This window comes from Artemia franciscana, chromosome 6 (genome assembly GCF_032884065.1).
Source record: "Artemia franciscana chromosome 6, ASM3288406v1, whole genome shotgun sequence".
Classification (NCBI taxonomy): domain Eukaryota; kingdom Metazoa; phylum Arthropoda; class Branchiopoda; order Anostraca; family Artemiidae; genus Artemia; species Artemia franciscana.
The window spans coordinates 4,456,133-4,471,212 of record NC_088868.1 but is presented as its reverse complement, the minus strand read 5'-3'; the positions used below and the strand labels follow the sequence as shown (position 1 = coordinate 4,471,212).

Genomic DNA, 15,080 nt, shown 5'->3' with positions numbered 1-15,080 from the left:
GGTATTTTCCGCGGGGAGGATTTTACAGGGGGATAAACACCGACCACCCTTTAAGGCACACAGTCAAAATCTTGGGATAGCCATTTTGTTCAAAACTATCGACAGGACGAACAAATTTTCGCTTCGGAATGGCATAAGCCCTTTTCCAGCCATTTAGCCAAGGGTATAGAAGGGGTTGACAAAGAAACTTGAGAAGAGCCCATTCGATTCAATATAGAACGTTGACTTATTTTCCTATTCTTCCAAACTTTTTTTAACTGTGAAAAAAACCTGAACCTTGGCTTAGAGGAGGTCAGTTACCATTACACAGTTGGGTGACAAGTAAAAGGTAATCCACAAGAGGCATAGCCCTGGGCCTTGTCTACTTGACGAGATCACTTGCACTCCTCGTACTATTGATTCCTAACTAACATCCAAAAAGGCAAATGAGACCAGTATAGGAGACCAATACCTCTCACCAAATCCTCTTAACATTAACAGTATATATATATATATATATATATATATATATATATATATATATATATATATATATATATATATATATATATATATATATATATATATATATATATATATATATATATATATATATATCTTGTCAATTTTCGAATAATTATAGTTTATTCTAAGAAGGAATGTGACATTCCTTTCGCCCCTCCATGAAGTGCGTCGTAGTTACAAGTAATCATAGCAACAGGTCTGACATAGCTAACCAAATTATTCCCTTCTATATTATTTAATACCTAGTTCTCAATTTTCTAGACTCTATTTTCTTTAAAAAAATTAGTTTTTACTCCTCTAAAAAAAAACTAAGAAAGTGCTTCTTTCACTCCTTAATTATGAACTACGATTCATTTTTTTGTAGTAGGCCTATTAACATTAGCCAATCCTCGGATCCTTTGAAACCTTTCAGTTGTGTTTCTAAATCTAAATAAATATTCCTTCATTTGCGAAGTGTGACAAACTTTTCATTCTCTCCTACATCATTTCCAGTAACTTTATCACGGTTTAGTCCATTCCAAATCTTCTGTCCATCCCTCTTCGATTGTTTCTTTATTTTTCTCATCTTACCTATACCTTTATTTATAGGTTAGTTTGTTTTTCTTTAAAAAGTTTTTTTTTTCAAAGTGTGTCTTTAGAATTTTGGTTGCTATGGATCATACTTCCCTCTTTACCAGGTTGCAGCTATCACTCCAACCTTTGGCGTAATTTCATCAAAATACTGGAGGGGGGGAGTTGGAGCAAATTTTACCAAATGAAAAAATAGGGGCAAAAGTAATAAATAGAGGCAAACATAAGCTAAAAAAACACCCGTTTCCGTGGATGCTTAAAATATGGCGTCTTATCTTAATTTTGAGAAGATTTTTAAAGAAATTAAATTTCAGCTGGGGGCAGGGGTAACTGAGATCTGGGGGACAAACTTATTTCTGGGGCGGGGCAGTATCTCTTCCTTCCCCATAGCATATTACGCCCCTGACCCCAACCATGATAAGCACAAAATTAGTATAAACCAATAAAAAATCTTTGGATATAGCCTATGTCTTTATCAAAGAGTTCAGGGATGAAGTTAACCCGGAAATGACTCGTAAAATCCCCCAAAAATATACATCATCTGAATCTGATGAACTAAGATTTTTTTTTTTACAAATATGTTTAGTTCAGAAAAGGCGAAAAATAGCATGGTAACCATTACCTATTTTTCATTAAAAGAATTGCAAGTTTCCAAATGAGCCAGTGGTGTCAATTCACAAAATGTAGCGAGAGCAAAAACAAAAAAAGAATTGTAGGGTGGGGGCAAAAACGACCAGATAGCCATGATAAAGTAAACAATAGGTATGAAATAGAAACAAGAAGGCATTTTCCAAAGTCTAGTGGGGGGAGAATTACCCCCTCCCCCCATATCCCTAAGTGGTGCCCCTACAATTGACGCCCACTGAATCTGCACAAGTTACAACAATGATTAATACTCACGGTTCTGCAATACAACCAATAGCTAACAACCCAGCTAAAAGCAAATTAACCATGTTTCCTCAAGAGTATATATTATTCTGAGATAAAATTCTCGTTTAACTGAGAGCCTGTTGATACTCTATTGGGTTTTCCACTAATGGAAAATACCAAGGAAGTTTTAAATTTGATTTGAATGTTGACAAACCACACAACAACGCAATGTCATTGTTTATATACATAGATGCCAGCTAAAAACACACTAATTGCAACCCTAACCTTAAGAAGAAGAAGTTGCCAATATTAAACTGGAATACCACCTATTGAATATTATAGTAAGGGGTAGAATTTTAGGACCCCCCTTCCCCAAATAATGAAGAAATCAGAGGCAGCATTCTAGTATTAACTATGTAAAGAACCAGGTCTTTGCAATGTATTATCTTTTCCTGGCCACTTCAGACGGAGGGAGTGAGTGCAAGGCCGTCTCCAGCGGGTAGGGGGTTTTAACCCTCACCCTGAAATGCTTGTCCAACAATTAAAAATGTAACAAAATCAATATAAACAAATTGTTGGTGAGTTATAGTGTTTTTTTTTGTACTCCCCACCCCGAAAGAAAATCATCTACTAACCCCTCCCCCTCTAAAAAAAAAAATATCGGATAAGACCCAGGGTGAGTGTGGCAATTTCAAAAGGGACTCTTCCGACTGGAAATTGAAAGCTCCAGTGGCATTCCTAGGATTTTGGAGTGACTAGAAGGCAACCGATCTCCTCTCGTCTTCTTTTTTTTTAACACAAACTACAACCCTTAAGACACCCAATCAAAATCCTAGAATATCCATTTTGTTAAAAATCGTCAACAGGTTCAATACATTTTCATCCCGGAATGGCATAAACCCCCTTCCAGTCCTTTTCGCAAGCGTATAAAAGGGGTGGCTATAGAAACTTGACAAGAGCTTATTTGATTCGAAGTATAGCATCTTATTGGTTCTTTTTAGGGGCCAAAAGTTAATGGAGGATAGCTAGCCCTCCTCTCAAGCCCTTATGTGCTACCAAACCTTGAAATTGAATCAAAGTTTGGACTATTTATTTTGCTCAAAAAATGTTGACGAGGATATAATAAGTCTATTTCTGGCGTTCATATCGCCCCTTTCAAACAGTTCGTGGTAATGAACTGTAGTAAGGAGCAACCCGGCTCAATAGGAAACGAAACTCTAAAAAACGGAACTTCGATGCTAAAAGATATATCAAAAGAATCGGATTTTTATGCTGATTTTAAATATACGAGTTTCATCAAATTTAGTCTTTGTCATCAAAAGTTACAAGTCTGAGAAAATTTGCCTTATTTTGGGGAAACACCCCCTAAAATTCATAGGATCTTAACGAAAATCACACCATCGTATTCAGCGTATCAGAGAACCCTTTAAAAAATTTCAAGGTCCAATCTACAAAAATGTGGAATTTCGTATTTTTTTGCCAGAAGACAGATCACGGGTGCGTGTTTATTTGTTTGTTTTTGTTTTTTTTCCCAAGGGGTCATCGTATCGACCAAGTGGTCCTAGAGTGTTGCAAGAGGGCTCATTCTAACGGAAATGAAAAGCTCTAGTGCCCTTTTTAAGTGACAAAAAAATTGGATGGCACCTAGGTCCCCTTCCCACGCTCATTTTTTCCCAAAGTCAACGGATCAAAATTTTGAGATAGCCATTTTGTTCCGCATAGTCGAAAACCATTATAACTATGTCTTTGGGGATGACATACTCCCCCACAGTCCCTGGGGGAGGGGCTGCAAGTTACAAACTTTGACCAATGTTTACATACAGTAATGATTATTGGGAAGTGTACCGAAGTTTTCAGGGGGATTTTTTTGGTTTGGGTGTGGGTTTGAGGGGATGAGGCTATGTGGGAGGATCTTTCATTAGAGGAATATTTCATGGGGGAAGAGAAATTCAATGAAAACGGCGCAGGATTTTCTAGCATTGCTATTAAAAAAAACAAAAACAATGAAAATATAAACATGAAAAAGTTTTTTCAATTGAAAGTAAGGAGTAGCATTAAAACTTAAAACGAACAGAGATTATTACGCATATGAGGGGTTCTAAAAATATTTTAGCATAAAGAGCAATGTATTTAGGAGGAGATAAATACTTCGCTCTTTATGCTAAAGCATTTTTAGTAAAATTCAACTATTTATTCTACGGCCTTTCTGATTCAGGGGTCATTATTAAAGTTGGGTCATTATCCCAATTATTAAATTGGGACAAAACTTTATAGTTAGTGTGAAGAGCGAGGTATTAACGAGGGGACAAACCCCCTCATATATATAATCAAAAATATAAGAATATAAAAGTTTGTTACGTAAGTTAATTCTTAAGTTACGTATATTTTCTACTAATAAAAACGTTCGTTAAAAATTAAAAGTTCTAGTTGCCTTTTTAAGTAACCAAAGAACTGGAGGGCAACTAAACCTCCTTCCCCACCCCTTATTTCTCAAAATCGTCTCATCAAAACTAAGAGAAAAACATTAGCCAAAAAAAAAGAATTAATATGCAAATTTCATTTCAATAATTCATGTACGGAGAGCCAAAATCAAACATGCATTAATTCAAAAACGTTCAGAAATAAAAAAAAAAAATAGTTTTTTAACTGAAAGTAAGGAGCGGCATTAAAACTTAAAACGAACAGAAATTACCCCGCATATGAAATGGGTTGTCCCCTCCGCAATCCCTCGCTCTTTACGCTAAAGTTTGACTCTTTGCCCAATTCTACTTTTTAAAACAATCTAAAACTTTAGCGTAAAAAGCGAGGGATTGCGAAGGGGACAACCCTTTTCATATACGGAGTAATTTCTGTTCGTTTTAAGTTTTAATGTCGCTCCTTACTTTCAGTTAGAAAAAAACTAGTTTTTTGAATTTAATTCCATCATGGCCATGTAGCCTTTCGAGGGAATTATGTGTATTGTAATTCGATTTTGAATTTTATTTTGTATTGTCTTCTATTTAATATTAATAAACTTCTCTCTCTCTCTCTAAGACATACTCTGGATAGCTACATGCGTATCTGAGTAGTGTACATGAATTTCCAAAACATCTAGATTGCGGGAATGGCCTGGAAGATCGAGTCCTGGATAAACAGTTAATTTAGACTCACTTCTTATCCCTCCACCCGATTTATGTCAAATTTCGAAGTCAACTTAACCGTAAAAATAGCCCTATTCCTTCATTTTATCCCAAAACTGTTCCTGAAACATCCCAGATGTACTGTTTTGATAAGATCGGTCCACATGGCTTCTTTCTGTTTACATTGCCACTTCACCAGAAAACTTTTAGCAGATCGGTGACATAATCTTTAGAGCATTTCATCTACCTCCCCCTCCAAGTCATAATTTGACGTCAAATTGCACCTTCAACAATACCTCAAATATCCATTTTCATCCTCAAAACCGTTTTCAGGAATGTGCACAGCCTATACATTGTTTTGATAACAGGGAAATGATGATGGTCCCATAAAGGATTATGCTACAAGACATTTAGGATGATCAGAGAAAGGAAGAGCATTCTATCAAAATCGAGGTCCTTTGCTCCCCCTACTCTCTGAACGTTTAAATCTGAGAACCTAAGCCACCCCGAACCCATTGCAGTATTGATATTTGGTAGCTTCCTGCTATATAGTGCCTTTTTATTTATCTCGCTACTTCAGTGTAGATAAGTCCTGGTTCTAATAGGAAATCATAGTACAAAAAAGTTTAGGTTTATTTGCTTATCCACCGAAAAATCGTTTTTAACTTTTTTTAGGAGAGCTTTTGGTGAAAATTTGACATCTCATCTCCATTCAAATTTATTAAACTTGAACCTTTCTATAACTTCTTTGTAGCTAAGTTATCTATTATGGATTCTTCCCATAGTAGTGTAATGGTTGTAGCCGTTGATATATAATGAGTTGGAGGTAAGAGGCTTGATATTTTCTCTGTAGGATTTTGGCTCATGTTGTTAGAATAATCATCGCCAAGTGTGAAAAACCATAGTAGTGACACCATAATGCTTCCAAAAAGCCAGGTATCTCTTCAAATCCAGGTCCCAACACTTTTTTAAAAACATCTTCGAGATGCAGGTGTATGTTACGTAATAGGGAATGTTCTCTAAGAGATGCAGGTGCTATACGCAATAGGGAGGGCTATTCTTTGAGTGTTAAAAAAAACCTACAGTGGCCAGGAAATAAAACTTCAGGGTCCCCTCAAGTGAGAGTATGATACCGATTCTTCATCACCCAATATTTTCATGCTTGACGCTTTTCATGCGTCATTTTCAATGGGCAGAACGGTTAAAGAGACTTAACATCCATTGATTTTCCTAGGAACAAAGGCTTGTAGGTAAACATAGATTGTACCGCTACTTCCAGGAAACAGAAGCGTCACGTGATCTGCTATCCTTCTAGTGGGATCGGGTAATTTTATTGTCTCCGGGGGGTTAAAACGGGTATTGAATGAGTAATCTCATCAATCTCACCATCATTTCATTACTTTTTGAAGATGCAACTTGATTCAAAAAATGTTTGCCTATAGACATTTAAAGACGAGTTGGATTTCTGCTTATATGCTGGTGAATCTCTCTATTTATATACCCCCTCCCCCACCAAAAAATAAGATGAGCATACCCAGATTTGATCTGATATAACTCCCTATATTAGATAAAGAAGTAAAAACCTAACCCCGCTCCTCATAAAAAGTTTTATCGGAGGTATAATAATCTTCTATTGTCCACGAAATTTCTGTTCCCTATTAAACCACTTTCAAGCTTAATCAAGGAGAAGAGTTAAAATTCTAGAAGCAACTGCATGGGTTAAACACAACTTAGTATCTGTCAGATTTTGGGCTTAAAGCGAACAGCTGGTCTTGCAATAATTGTGTGAAAAAGTTCATTCTTATCAACCAGTAAAGATCAGTACTCTCGTACTACGAGTGTTTCATAATTTAGAATTTTTTCTGATTAAATCGCCCGACTTATCATTAAACAAAATATATGATTTTTGAGGAGGGTGACCTAGATTCTGATTAAATTGGCAAGTCATGATTAATCGTAAAAATTAAGGCTTTTTTCTGCTCAATTCCATTTATGAAAAGGGGAAGGGGAAAAGGGGAATTCAAAGGAAGAAACGTGCATACCCTAAATAAAATTCTCAGGCAGCTGGATTATGCCAATTTGTTTAAACTTTTTTCTTTATTTTTTCTTTGCAAAAGTTTTGTTTCATGCTCCTGGGGTGAAAATTACTCCTAAACTTAAATACTTGCATATAAAGTTGATAATTTAAGCTGGGGAGCAGATATACATTTGGTTATAGGTTTCTGACAATGAAGAAGGGGAAAAGTAAGCAGGTACAAGGATATAAGGGCAAAGGGTGTGATTTATTAAATTCAAATTTATTCTTTTTTTCAGAATATTACGCTTACTACATTTAAATGGCGTTGAATAAAAATGTTATAGCTCAAATGCAAAATAGACTGTTTTCTTTTTTATTATTATTTATTATAGAGAGAATGAAAGCAAAAATTCAATAACGGAGCAAAGAATACTTAGGGCCTATAATATTCATTCAGAACAAAGTTTTCTGTCAAAATATTCCATTTTTTCAAACATTCAGTTATTATTAACATGAGTCACCTTCACTTTGGTAGACTATTTGATTCTATTTGTGCTAATTTTTGGTTTAATGAAATTGTTTACTTTGTGTCGAAAAGCTAATTTTGTGGAATTTTTTAAAAACTTAATTACAGGAAAGAGCCAAACTTATTGGCTCTTAAAATCACGTTGTTTTTAGGCTTTGTTCAAAGAAAATGTACCGTGTCAAGTCATTGTTGCCACTCTAAGAAGTGCTGCTAAGCTTAAATTATAGACAATCATATAGAAGAAGAGGGAAAGTAAGCAGTCCTGAGGGGTATGAGGAAAAAGGGAATGATTTATTTGAAATGAATTTAAGAAAAACTGTGATTTTAAGATTTAAGCTACATAAAAAAAAATTAAATTTAATCTTAATTCCAGGCGAAGCGCAACCGGGAAGAGGCCTCTCGAACCAAAAGCCAAAGGTTTGTGCTGCGGGGACAACAAAGCAAAGTGGTGAGAATGCTATTCCTTCAAGACCTCTGACTCCTTCAAGACTTGTGATGCTCAAGCAATATATATATTTGGGCCCCTCAAGACCTCTAGCTCATGACAGTGAAATTCCCAAACCTTTTTTGCATGGTAACACCGATAATCCTAGGCTTAACGTATGTATAAATTCTTTGATATTCCTTCATAAGGTATTGTGACCATCTTCCAGGAAGTTTAGTCTTTGTTAGACTCCAGAATGAAGATATGCGAGGTAACTCTCCAAGAAAATTGGAATTTTAAACTGGAATATCTAAAATTTGGCATAACAATGGCAATCTATAGAACAATTTTAGGAAAATAGTTTTTGAAGTAGTAGATGATATCTCGGGGAGGAAAGTTGGAAACGGAGCTAGAATCAGAGAAAATGTTTATAATTTAGTAGAGAAGAGGATGAACTTGTGTAAGAAGTATTTGGGATATAAATCAAATGAAAATAAGAAAAATATGGGGAAAGTAGAGAAATTCTCAAAATGTAAATTTCATAGGTGTCATGGAAGCCATGTATGAAATTGCTGAAGATCTGAAAGATGTGACCAGATGGAATAGTAGTAAAATAATGTGTTGGCTAGTTAAAAAATTGACAGGCAACAGTCAATCTGAACTGGTCCCAATAAAAGATACGACCGGGGCTACAGTCAGTGAGAAGGGAAGAGTTAAAGACACATGGATAATATTTAAAAATATACTAAACAGCATTAAAGTTACAGGAAACAATACAGAAAAGAACCAACATTTTGTGAAAGTTATTAAGCGCATGAAAGGTTATTCTGCGTAGAAGAATTTGAGACAGTACTTAGAAGATAAAAAAAAAATGAAGGGCCCCGATGCTGACAGCATGTAAAATAAGTTTTTTTTAGATAAGGGGTCTGTGAAATTATAATTTAGTTACTGAAGATTATATATATAATTTTTGTGCACTGACCAAATTTTCACTCTTAGATTTAATTGAAAAGTGTCTGTGTCATCAGGTCCTTTTAGCCCTTAGTTTTATAGGTTATGAGTAAGCGTTATATTTCTTTATCAAAGCTTTAGCGAAGGTCACATCAAGTTCAGAATACCCTTGCATGGTATTAAATAAAAAAATAATTTTTTTTCAACTGAAAGTAAGGAAAAACATTAAAACTTCTCCGAATAATCTGAAAAAGAGGTAGGATAAATCCTCCTCAATACCTCTCTCCGCACAGTAATGTATTTTAGTAATTAAGAGAAAAATCTTATTCTAATTAAAGGCCCTTGAGTTCCAGAAGTAGTTCTTAAATAATTGGGTCAAAGAGTCAAAATCTAGCGTAAAGAGTGATGAATTGAGGAGGGGGGCAACGTCCTCATATAAGGAATAATTTCTTTCTGTTTTAAGTTTAATGTTGTTCCTTACTTTCAGTGAAAAAAACTCGTTTCTTTAAAATTTAACACCTGATCGCTTTTCAAATAATGTTGGGAATCCGCTTCTCCGTTCATAGAAAATCCCCTCCCCACAAAATTCCTCTATGGAAAGTTTCTCCCGTGTAAAATCCCGCTTTCCCTGGAAAAATCCCCCAAGGCAATTTCATCCTCACTAAACATTCCTCCAAGAAAATTTCTTGCGGAGAATTCTGCCTGGAAAATTCTCCTTAGCCTACTTTCATCTGAAAAAAACATGGTTTGTACTTAATTTCTGATCGTTCTTCAAATCATGCCGGGGATTCCACCCGAGGAAATTTTTGGAAATCTACTCCCCCATTCAATTGAAAGTTTTTCCAGTAGAAGATTCCCCAATGGAGAATTTCTCGTGCAGAAAATTTATTTTAAAATAGAGTCACAAGTAGAAGGTGTAGGCAAGGAGGGAGGTAGAAAACTAGAATCTCCGAATCTCCAAGAAAAATACAATATCCGTGTCTGTAGTTTCAAGCATGTTTTCATTGATTTCAATTAATGTCAACTGACATATTTTCAATTTAGCAAAATTATAGTTCTGCGCATAATAAATTTGAATTATCCATGGGTGTTTCAAAAGGGCACAGCTATGGCTATGTGCTTAGTGTGCCTACGTAATACACATTGCTTAAAAAGTGGTTTTGCACCGATAAAAAAGGAGTCCTAACTTTTGATAAGCTTCTTGATGACTATTTATTCGGCAACAATGTATTTTATTCCCCTCCTGCACTAAATAAACTAAATACTAAAGTGAAAAATTTTTTGCTTTGTTTAATTCACAAAATTTCTATTTATTGGATTTTCAGAGTAGATTCTTGGCTTATTTGCTTCCGCACTTACTGGACACAGACTTAGGCGACATCCACTTTACTGATTCTGGTTATTTTGTGGTTATCATTGTAGTAGGTACAAAAAGAAAGAAAGAAAACCAGCAAAATGAAAAAACCCTTGAATACAGCCCAGAGCTACAGCTATGTTTTTAGAGGGAGAAAGGATAAACTTGATTAGAAGCGGCTATGTAAATCGATTTTTCAGAATGTGATTAATAAAAAAATTTGTTATTACTTTGTTTTTTTTTCAGAAGAGGAGTTATGCTGCACATTATGCTGCACTTTTTTTACAAGAGGAGTTATTCTGCACTGTCACCTATTATTGCAGGGGCAGTTCAAGCAAGTTCTTGTGAGGGGTTGACCGGTGTAACCTAAGCTTTTTCTGACACATCCATTTGTTTCTTCCCCTTTTACCTCTTTTTAAATAAAATTGTCAATTTGCTCAATTTTTGGCCCCCTTTTCGCGTTACCCTCCCAAGACTTTGCCTGATATTTGCCTTTGAATGATTCATTAACTATTAGAGGAAGTTCAATTTTTTCTTAAAGAATCATGTTAAGTAAATAAAAAATGTAAATACTCACGGTTCTGCAAAGCAACCTATTGCTAACAACACAATTAAAAACACTTCAACCATAATTGCACAAGAGGATATATTATTCTTAGTCCACATTCCACTGTTTTTCACTCAGAGCCTGGCAACATTCTATTGGGTTTTCCGCATATGGAAAAAAACCAAGGAAGGTTTGAATTTAATATGGATGTTGACGCACCACAAAGAAAACCGCAATATCATATTTCATGTGCATAGATGCCAACCAGAGACAAACAGGGGTGCCGACCGGGGAGAGGAGTTCAATTTTTACCTAAATTTGAAAATACATTTTTTGGTATTCTCATTGAAAAACTGGAAAAAAGAAGATAAAATTGCCATCCTTGATTATGAAAAATACCTTTATTTTTATTCTCATTCAAAAGATTTTTTAATCCTTGTCTTCCCCTATATTTTTGTAAATTGGCGTCCCTGAAGTCACAGAATTCTTAAGAAATCGGTATAATTGAATTGAAATACGTCTAGTCCAAGAGTATACGAGGGGATGTAGAGATCCCTTTCCACCCCGAAAAAAAACAGAACACATATTAACTGCACCTTTAAATATAATTTTTAGGGTAGATAGTCAGGTGCGGATTTGCCAAAAGGCCCTATTGGCCCAAGCCTAGGTGCCAGAGGGCGTAATAAATTATCACTGAGTGACTTTTTTTCTTAAAAAACCTGGATTGACGTGATCGTCAAAGTTTTTTTGACGTTTATTTTTTGACGTTTATCGTCAAAGTGCTAGGTGCATTACGCTACCGCTCTGTCTGTTCACAAAAACAGTGATTCTAAAACAACACTGGATTTCCGTGGCCACTTATAAATTGTCAGATGTCTCCCAAAAATTGCAGCTGAGAGTTCAGTTTCACCTCTCTCTTTAATTACTTTTGACTCATCAGTTGCGTTCTGTTCAGTGTTTCCACTATCCGTGAATTTTTGGAAGCTTTCCCAAAATTCTCGTAGAAACGGAATGGAAAAAAGGCTTGGACCTAGGAGCATCAAAGCTTTAAATCTACTCCTATAGATAGTGGTTAATAGAAAAACAAGACCGTAGTCGAAACTAGGACTCCAAGGGCTGGGAGTATCGGTCTGCTTGAATTTTTTTTTTTTTTTTGCTACGGCGATGACTTTGAAAGCTTTTAAAATTTTGCCATCTTTGGGAAGCATAAGAATGTATTGTTCTTATTCTATAGTGTTATGTAAAGCAGCTATGTAAATAACGTTTCCAGATTCTGAGCTTCCTGAGACCTTCCTATACTGAAGGAGCCTATTCAAATATATATAAGTAGTAATATCACTGTAAGAAGTGTGACTGCATATCCCATTACTTTAAGCGCACAAGTACCCCATCATCCTGACAAAACATATGTCCTATTACGTTAAGCACAGAGCTATCCCTTCAGTTTAACGACATTCATATCCCGTTAATTTAAGTCCACAGGTACCCCATCATTCTGACAACACGCATAACCCATTATTTTAAACGCACAAGTATCTCATCATTCTGACGACTTATATATCCCATTACTTAAAGTGCAGAGGCACCACATTATTCCTACAACACTTATGGCGTTATCGCAGATTCCCGTTGATAAGAAAACTGTTGGAAATACTTTCCAGCTATTATTTCTCATTGAAAAGGGCCTTCGGATACAAGTGGTCAGGCGCACGAAAATCATCACGTGATCTATGCAACATAAGTTTGATGTTGAGTTACTTAGTATCACAGTTCCACGTAGACCCTTGATTATATTACACTGTTTCAGGTTGTAAGAGAACGTTCTAAAATTTTAAAAATGAGTGGTTTTACGAAATTGCACTCTTAATTGAGTAGACAGTGACGATATGAAGACGAGAGCTGGCAATGTAGCAGTTTAAATTGGAAAGGATTGTCGACTAATATTTGAGCTGGATGAGATGTTTGGTAGATATGTTATATCTTTGAGTAAACTTAAGTCGGAGGAACTGTTATGTTTTGCAGCAAAAGGGAATATAATGCATATATACAGACTACAACATAGATTGAATGCAATCTTGAAGCACATAGAGGACAACAGATTGACTCATCTCATGAAAAAAAGAGTGAGAATTTATACTATTCTTTTGTTACATTTCTGAGAGTAAAATATATTTTGTAATGATTTAATTTTTTTGGTTAGATATTTTATTTGATCGTTGATTCCTCTTTCAAACAATTGGTGGTAACGAACTGTAGGAATAAGCGACCCGGCTCAACAGTAACCGAAACTCTAAAAAATAAAATTTTGATACCAATAGTTACATCAAAACAATGGTATTTGTATGCTGATTTTAAATATATAAGTTTCTTCTAGTTTAGTATTACCCATAAGAACTTAAAAGCTGAAAAATTTGCATTAATTTAGAAAATAGGGGGAAACACCCCTAAAGTCATAGAACCATAAAATCTCACCATTATATTCAGCGTATCAGAGAATTTTACTGTAGAAGTTTAAAGCTCCTACCTACAAAAATGTGGAATTTTGTGTTTATTGCCAGAAGACAGATCACGGATACTTGTTTATTTATTTTTTGTTTTCTTGTTTTTTTCTTCATTTTTTTCCCAAGGGTGATCGTATCAGCCCAGTGGTCCTAAAATGTTGCGAGGGGGCTCATTCTAAAGGAAAATGAAATTTCTAGTGCCCTTTATACGTGAACAAAAAATTGGAGGGCATCTATTTTTTGGAGTAGGATACATGGTAGAATCTTTTCACTGGGGAATACTCTACCAAAGTCCTTAGCCACTGGTCTGTGTATGCACGGAAAACAAAACCCTTCACTGAGTCATGAAATTCCGCCAGCTTTTCTTGTCAATGTCCAAAAAACCATCCTTGCGGTCCATTCGGCTCAAGAGTGGCAATGTTAGGAAAATTTGGAGCTCAAGGATCGTTAAGCCATTCCTAATTACCACACGGCAAAGACTATTGAGACATTACCGACGGATAAAGGGAGTTCATGCCAAGAAAACTGTGTCTGAATTTACACTGATGTCTCGTCCTGTCGTGTTAGTTTCCAGGATGCTATCTCTGTGTAAAACATACCCTCCCATCATTGGTCTCTTTACAAATAGATTTTGATTCTCGTCGATGATCAGGCCAATTTTCTTTTTACTGATTTTAAGAATTAAACCCATCACCTGATGAGGAGTGGAATAATAATAACCCAAATCCAACCTAAATCACTTAAAGATTTTATCAGTGAATTTACACAAAAAATATCAATAAATGTCAATACATCACTTTCCACGTACATTTTACAATAATCCTTCCCATTTTCACACCCTCCGTTAGCCCAAACCGTCTTAGCAAACTCATAGTCGTCAGTGGTGCATTGAAGCTCTTGAAGTGAATCATAAAACAATTCTATGGAATGCAATTTATCCTAACGAAGCCTTAAGGTGGAGTAGTAATACTCATATGGGCATATTCCCTTACAGGTTAACAAATGATACATTCTATCCTCTGGAAATTTCTATTTAAGGAGGGGAAAATTATTAAAATCATCGCTTTACTGTACTTGAATTAATTGACTTAGGAATTTGCTGAAGAGACCATAGGAGTCTAAAACAAGGATTTTATTCAATCACATTTTACCAAAATCTATTATTTGCCATTTGAATTCTAAGAGAAGTAGTTTCTCAGAAGATTTGGGTATAATATTTTACGAAAAAGAACCATTTACAACTGCGCCCTCTACAACTTCACCTCGTTGCAAACGTGCCAAAGCCGGTAATACGAATTTCAAACCATACCTGGAATTGTGAATATAAACTGGTAGAAAATATTTTTGACTAATGTTTAAATTACATGTTTTAGGGGCCACTCCACGAAAGTTACTGCCCCCGAGAAAATGGGTTGCGCAAGTGGCGATGGTCGTAGACTGGTATCCTTCTCCCTTTCCCATTACCCTCAAAAATTTCAACATGCAAACCCAACACTTTTAATGGCCAATTCCTCTAATAGTGATAGGGTAATTGGATAGAATGTATTGCGCAGCCTTGAAATTGACTAGTTTGATGTTTTAATAAGTGTTATCATGGCTTCACTCAAACAATCCTCCCCGTCCAATCTCTCAAAAACTCTACCAAGTGCATGGTATTAGACGAGTCTCTTTGTGTGTGGGCATAGAAGACGACAATG

At 35.6% G+C, this 15,080-nt stretch overlaps 1 protein-coding gene and 1 long non-coding RNA gene across 8 annotated transcripts in view; one reads left to right on the top strand and one right to left on the bottom strand.

Moving 5' to 3' along the window:
* Positions 1 to 11,059, bottom strand: part of LOC136027927 (alpha-2-macroglobulin-like protein 1) — a 177,933-nt gene extending 166,874 nt beyond the window's left edge. For 2 of the 4 annotated variants that reach the window (XM_065705378.1, XM_065705379.1), the window contains exon 1: positions 10,913 to 11,059. In XM_065705378.1, coding sequence (XP_065561450.1) covers positions 10,913 to 11,001 — 89 coding nt within the window. In that variant the 5' untranslated portion in view covers positions 11,002 to 11,059. Of the gene's footprint in view, positions 1 to 1,974; positions 2,124 to 10,912 lie in introns of those variants that run through there. The other 2 variants (XM_065705380.1, XM_065705381.1) reach the window with 1 other exon arrangement.
* The window catches only part of LOC136027937 (uncharacterized), a 41,954-nt gene that overhangs the window by 5,606 nt on the left and 21,268 nt on the right, over positions 1 to 15,080 (top strand). For all 4 annotated transcript variants that reach the window (XR_010617701.1, XR_010617704.1, XR_010617703.1 and 1 more), the window contains exon 2: positions 7,980 to 13,005. This is a non-coding gene — a long non-coding RNA (uncharacterized LOC136027937). The remainder of the gene's footprint in view (positions 1 to 7,979; positions 13,006 to 15,080) is intronic.